The 7149-nt window shown below is 32.8% G+C and overlaps 1 protein-coding gene across 1 annotated transcript; it reads right to left on the bottom strand.

The window, feature by feature from the left end:
- Nucleotides 1-1282: 1282 nt before the first annotated feature.
- Nucleotides 1283-6674, bottom strand: LOC129630433 (natural killer cells antigen CD94). Its single transcript, XM_055551288.1, has 7 exons — nt 6668-6674; nt 5697-5789; nt 5499-5549; nt 3975-4019; nt 3670-3821; nt 2811-2914; nt 1283-2025 (listed from the first exon to the last, which is right to left on the bottom strand). Exons 1-7 carry the CDS (start codon nt 6672-6674, stop codon nt 1905-1907), a joined length of 573 nt encoding a protein of 190 aa, XP_055407263.1. The 3' UTR covers nt 1283-1904.
- Between the last annotated feature and the right edge of the window lie 475 nt (nt 6675-7149).

Below are 7149 nucleotides of genomic sequence, written 5' to 3'. Positions count from 1 at the left end.
CCTTAGGAAAAACAAACAAACAAGCAAAATACTCAGAGGAAATTTTTTTGTGTGGGAGGAGGACAGATTGATTGGACAATTGGAAGAGAAAACTGTTTTCTTAATAATCTTGTCTATTCTGATCTTTATAAATGCAATTTTAAAACTATAGTTAAAAAATGACACAGACAGCAAAGGCAAAACATTTTAAATATGTAGAAAGTGCAATGCATGTCCAAGTTAAATACCTGAAAGATGTTACAGCTATCAAGTTGTATTACTATTATATTTGTTTTTTTTTAATTTTATTTTATTTTTAAACTTTACATAATTGTATTAGTTTTGCCAAATATCAAAATGAATCCGCCACAGGTATACATGTGTTCCCCTTCCTGAACCCTCCTCCCTCCTCCCTCCCCATTCCATCCCTCTGGGTCGTCCCAGAGCACCAGCCCCAAGCATCCAGTATTTGTATTTTGAGAAATAAAACATGAGAGGTTCTTATCTCTTCCTGACTCTTTGTATTTTGAAAATCAACCTTGAGCTCTTAATTATAATCATTTTATTGAAATACAAAGGAAGAGAACAAATAGAGATGTCAGTACAAATTTCTTTAGATGTATATTCAACAGTTATTTTTTAAAAGAGGGAATTGGGTTTTGATATTTCTGAGGTCGGAAAAAAACCTATTCAGGTCACAAGCATCACAACTCATCATGTTCCCTTCCCTTCACTGACCCACTCAGAAACCCCTCAATAAAAAAGCCTGCTTTCTCCCTGTCCTCTTAAATACTAAATGTCCAGTATTTTATCACATGCCATTTAGGAAAAGATTTTGGGGATTGATCAGAAATTGAAATCTTAAATGCACATGTAAGAGTGGCTTTTTCTACTGTCAGATGCTGGGAGGGATTGGGGGCAAGAGGAGAAGGGGATGACAGAGGATGAGATGGCTGGATGGCATCACTGACTCGATGGACGTGAGTCTCAGTGAACTCCGGGAGTTGGTGATGGACAGGGAGGCCTGGTGTGCTACGATTCATGGGGTTGCAAAGAGTCGGACATGACTGAGAGACTGATCTGATCTGATCTGATCTGAAGCATAAGGCAAGAAAGATACTTGAAAAAACAAAAAAATAAGACTGTATATTCATGTGATCAGAGCTTGGGTTCCCCTTCCCCTTGGAAAATGTGAAGGCAATCTTGTAAGATCACATACTTGGATATAACTTTCCAATTGTTCTGCAGAACTTGGTAGCATCAAGATAAGACACACAAATGTGTTACTTAACCCTTATGATACATATGAAGAAATTATTATATGGCACTTTCAGGTCTAAATTAGAACTTATAGATGAATAGATATTCACCAAAAACTTAAAACAAACACTAAAATTATTTTTACTTTCAGAGGAAAAAAGATGAGGATGGGACTTTCCAATTTAGCACACCATACAAAGAACTAATATGATGTTAATATATATTGTTTGGCCTGAATTAAGTTTTATTTAAATTTCAGCAGAGAGAATTTCCAAAAATAGATGCATAAATTGTTAAATCCATACCATATACATTGAACAATCATTAAATTATTTATCTTAACTCTATAATTTCAGGTGTAGGTACACAAATTTCATCAATTTTAAAACACAGGGCAAAATTTTAAATTGTAACTATATATGTTGATGAATTAGGCATACTGTCTTAGTTATTGTTATGTTGTATACCTAAAACTAACATAATGTTATATACCAATTGTATAGTGATAAAAAATTTAAATATATATTTTCAAATACATGAAAAGTATATGATTGATAAAACACAATTTGGGAAATTTTAAAGATGCCAGAGGTAGGTAATACAATTTGTAACCATTCTAAGTAATACTGAATCTCCATTGCACAACATTCTGCCCCAAGAAACATCTAAATAAGCTGTTGTTTACAGATATAACGAAACTTCTTTTCACAGTGTGCATCCAAAATCCTTCCTCTTGGGATATACATAATGCAGTTCTTTGGATTTACAGATTTAAAGAAAGGAAGTCTGCAATGAAGAAGAAAATTTTAATATACAAGAACAGGAAATGAAAACGTTCAAGGATGCTGTTCTTGCTAAATGATAGAATTAGGGAACATTTAAAAGCATTTGAATGAGATATTACATCTTGAGTCATTATCTTCTTCATTCAAGTCATTTTTCACAATTTCAGAGTACAATGTTACCAAAACACAGTATGCTCAATAATCAATAGCATTGAGATTGGGGATTTTTTGGTTTTGTTGTTATTTTTAATGATTTTGATATGTGTTTTTCTTTGCTTCTATGTTAATTAAAGATGTATTAACTAAGTCTAGTCCAAGAAAAAATCAGATTATAAAATTTCTCAATGTATGATGCTGTTAAATCTCATATTTAAGAATGAAAATGAGATTTGAAGCTTATAAATATACAGGAAATAAACCCAGAATATTTGAAACATGGGTCAATGCTGAGAATATCAGTCTCCACCAGAATAAGAAAAATAATGGACATACTGTTTTCTCCGGACTGCTTTCATACATGTGAGAATCTGTACATATGTATACATATCCAAGTGCTTGTACCAAGGCAGGAAACAAAACCATATGTTGAAAGCTCTTGAGCAAACACTTGGATGTTGTGGATGTGGTTAAAAATTTTATTATGTTGTATCTATTCTCTTTTTTTATAGTTTCATGCCCAAAATAGGATACCTTAGTTATAATGGTCCTGGATATTCAATTCTCTGATCAGATATGAGGATAAACTCAAAAAGAACAGGAAAAAAGGTTTTGGTACCAGAAACTTACAGATCTCGGGAGAGAGTAGAATTGTCCTCCCACAACCAGTCATGATGTTCTTCATCGTAAGAAAGCCCAATCCAGTAAAAACTGGTACTGAACTTCATAAAAGCCTGCATGGAAACAGAGACCAACATATTAATCTATTTTGAATCTACTCTAGGAATCATGTACTTTTAAGGGGGCCAGTGTCCACATCAGTTTTTCAATTATACCCACTAAAATCATTTTTAACTTCTAATTTGGGAAAAGGAGTCAGTCACATGCCTACTATTTCTCATTCATCAAGCCTATTCATTTATTGAGGAAAAAAAAAAAACACAAAAATCTCACTTCTTGAAGGAATGAAAGATGTCATAAAGGGTGTGAGAGTTTTCATGGAACACTTCCTTCAGATGGGATCAGTAATCAAATCTGATCCCAAATCAACCGCATCTGGAGGGATAAATCTTTACCACAGTTTCTCCAGAAAGCTACAGAACTTTTTATTGAGTTGGGTTATTATTTTATAATATTCTACATATTCATTTCACATTATACCCGAGTGATAGCAAATGTTGTATAATTACAAAATCAGTTATAAATTCACTTAAAGAACTAAAAGTTTAAAGTTTTTGGAATAAAACTAATGACCTATTATTTCTTCTTTGAATACTCTCTAAACAGTTTCTTATATTTTACTTGTCAACACTCCTATAATGTAAACCTTAGAGAAAGTTTGGCTCAATTTTATGGTGGTTTCAAAGTATAGGAAATTAGTTCAAATATAATCATACATTTACTATCTGATTAAAGACTTGAATCAAAGTATAGATAATATATTTTTCTGGGTCAAATAAAATGTAGAAAATAAGAATTAAATACTTACCAGTTCATTTCTGGTTTGTATCTGAAGTAGACTGGAATTATGAGAAACACAAAAATCCCTACTGTCTTTCCATGTTTTAAATTCATTAGAAACAAAATAACAGTTGCATTGGTAGCCAATCCACTTTTCTTGGCAAGAATAGCAGCCAGATCCTAAGAGAAAAAATAAAATATGACTTGATGACATTGGAGATCCAGTTTCTTTTTAGTGCTTTCTCATTCAAAAAGCATTTGTTTTTTATTAATTGTGTCTACAAATATTCTTTGAGAATTTACTGCATACAATACACATCAGCAGATATTTACCTGAACAACCCAGACATGACTCTTCTTCTTCATGGAGATTATATTCTAGAGATAGAGAATTGCATACATTTTAGTCTTTATGAACTATTTTTAATGCTAATCTGGGTAAGTATACACAATAAATTCACTGTGTTCAAATAAACAGTATAGCAGATTGTACGATGTGAGGTGATTAGAAAAACCCTTTTTAAGGCAGTGATCCAAAGCTGATTTTTTCTATGTAATTAAAAGTAAACTAGATGAAAGAAGTATTAAAAGGAAGAAAGAATTATAGCATATTTTCTGAGAGAAAAATTCTGCATATTTTATTTTCAAAATGATGATAAATAAAATGATTAGCCAGAAGTCTGACCACCCAATATATTAGTGATCGTGTCTTCAGTATTGACCATCCTCGGTGATAAAAGTTCTATGACATGGCAGGCACTCAAATCTTTGTCAAATAAATAATTTTGAAGGTGTAGAGTAGAATGGTGGTTAACAAGGGCTGAGATATGGGGAAAATAGGGAGATGTTGGTCAAAATGTACTTGGAAATTTCCTGGTGGTCCAGTGGTTAAAACTCAATGCTTTCACTGCTGAGTACCTGGATCCAATCTGTGATAGTGGAACTAAAATCCCAAAAGCTGTGAGGTGAGGCCAAAAACAAAAACAAAAAAAAAATAGAAGCTTTCAGTTAGAAGATGAATTCATTCTGGGAATCTACTGCACACCATTATAACTAGAGCTAACAGTATTGTGGTATAAATACTCGTGAATTGCTGCAGGAGTAGTTCTTAAATGTTTTTACCACAAACAGAAATGATAGCTGTGTTACATGATGGAGGTACTAGCTAGTGCTACAGTGGTAATAATATTATAGTAATAAGTATATCAAATCAACACATTGCAGACATTAAACTTATACAACATCATTTGTCAACTGTATCTCAATAAAGCCAGGAAAATGTTCAGGAAAAAAAAGGTATGAATGAAGATGCTATATGAACAAAGAAGATAGTAAAACAACTTGGAGAGTGTTTGAGAAAAAAAAAACAAAAACAACAGCTAGGTCTTGGAGCTGACTTTCACAGGTTAAGTGTTAAGTAGGGTTTAGAACTGCAAAAATCTTCATGCTGTTTTCTGAGTTATAGAAGAAGCAGAGGTAAAGGTAAAGAGGGTTATAAACAAACACAATGAGGTAATTAGGATTGGCTATAGTATTTACTTTAATGTAAGTATCATGTATATATATAATATAAATATAAAAATATAATGTATTTTTTATTTGCTACTTAAACATGAACACTTAACATTGGAAAATTTTTTTCAGGGTAATATTTTCCTTATTATTTAAATATACAAATAATATTTATTTGATGAAATTTAATAAATTCTTATGTAAACAATGAAAGAAGACTATCCTACAACAAGCAGGCAAGTTTTGATGACTATAATATTCCATCAAGCTTCTGTGTGAGAAAAACAGGAAACTGCTTATTTTATTCTTTATCAACAAGAAAGATTTCCAAAGTAGGAACTCTACCTTCCTGAAGATCTGAGGAGGGTCCAGGCTGAACACTTTGTTTAGTAAGTGCTGGAAGAAATGATTAGAAATTTACTTTATCAGACACTGTTTTATGAAATAACAAAATACTCCACATTAGAAAAATCAAACTTTTATTGTAAGATAGTTTTATCACAATTTTGATCTTTTTATATAGGCTTGACTAGAAAAACTTACAATTTTTTAACAGAACTCCCAAAGCAGCCATCAACACAAGGCATATTACTCCTAAGACCCCAGAGATCAACCTCCATGCAGTGGTCTGAAAAGCTATAAAGAAAGATGGGATAATGATTTAAAGATCAAGTACAGGAGTTCTTAAAGGCAGAAACCAGTGAGAGAATCCAAAAAGTTCTTTGGTTTGATAACCCATTTTGCCAGTAAAATGTTTGAAAATGAAGACAGTCCATTGAGAACTCTATCCAATACCAATATTTCAATATGATGTACTTTGTTCTTCATTGAGATTTTCAGTACCTTTTCTTCTTTATCAGTTCTGTCTCAGTACAATGTATTTACCATTTACTTTTTAATTTGAAAAGAAGCTTAGAGATCTGTAGTAAAAAGAGACAAGCAGGCACTAAGTTCCATTTTATGGACTCAACTCTTTGCGACCCCACGGACTGTGGCTCACTTGTATCCTCAGTCCATGGAATTATCCAGGTAAGAACACTGGAGTGGGTGCCATTCCCTTTTCTGGGGGATCTTCCCAACCCAGGGATTGAACATGGGTTTCCCTCATTGTAGGCAGACTCTTTACTGTCTGAGCCACCAGGATAACCCTGATATATTGATAACAAACTTATTTTGGTAACAACAACATAAGCATCACAAGGTGGAGCACATGACTCCCATTAGGTAGGTAAGAAAACCTAGGATAATTTTCCTGGTAAATTTATATCTCAATCAGAATTTAGAGCTATCCTGGTCAAAATACACTCTTTAAATCTGTTTTGAGAATACTTCACAAAATCATCTCTAAGTGACAGAGTGAAGAATCAGAAAAATGAAATTAAAAAGTGCTAATATATGAGAAACCTAAAACTGTACACATTTTTTCTTAATATGTTGCCCCAAATTAGCCGTACCCATGAGATACATTTTTGGTTATTTTTATTTTTTCATTTTATGACTTGGGCTGCACATACCTGCCATGTGAGATGTTGTCTAATGTCGACGCAGATAAGGCACTGTGGATGCTTGTTCAAGGATAGTGAGGTTAGTCCATGGAGCTAAGCTGGAGGCTACCAAAAACCCAAAAGTTGTGAAGAAATTTTAAAAAAGAAAAACTGTGAATCAACATGTGCTTGTATCTTCTGCTGATGAGACAAGGATGTGTAGTATGAACAAGAAGCAGTAAAATCGCTATCTTCTAAAATGCTTCTGGAACCGCAATACAGGAAATTCTCACTGAACCTCATAATGCAGACCATTTGACTATCACAAAATAAGGTGAGAGGAAAGTTTTTTTTTAATGTTCAAACATCAAAGTCATCTAAAAAGTTACTTGGAAAACGGAATATATGGGCAAACCAAAGGAAAATTTACTTAGTACAAAAAAAAAAATTTGCACAGAATTTTCCGTTTTTAATCATGAAAAATATTTGTTATTTACCTCGTGTCAAACGTG

Source organism: Bubalus kerabau, chromosome 1 (assembly GCF_029407905.1).
Source record: "Bubalus kerabau isolate K-KA32 ecotype Philippines breed swamp buffalo chromosome 1, PCC_UOA_SB_1v2, whole genome shotgun sequence".
NCBI classification, from domain to species: Eukaryota; Metazoa; Chordata; class Mammalia; order Artiodactyla; family Bovidae; genus Bubalus; species Bubalus kerabau.
Note: the sequence above shows the minus strand (reverse complement) of the source record. Positions and strands in the feature narration are given on the sequence as shown.

Coding starts and splice junctions, on each gene's coding strand:
- LOC129630433 (XM_055551288.1), bottom strand. Junction 3,822..3,974: donor GTCATGTCTGGGTTGTTCAG/GTAAATATCTGC, acceptor TTTTTCTCTTAG/GATCTGGCTGCTATTCTTGC. Junction 2,915..3,669: donor TACAAACCAGAAATGAACTG/GTAAGTATTTAA, acceptor GTTTCCATGCAG/GCTTTTATGAAGTTCAGTAC.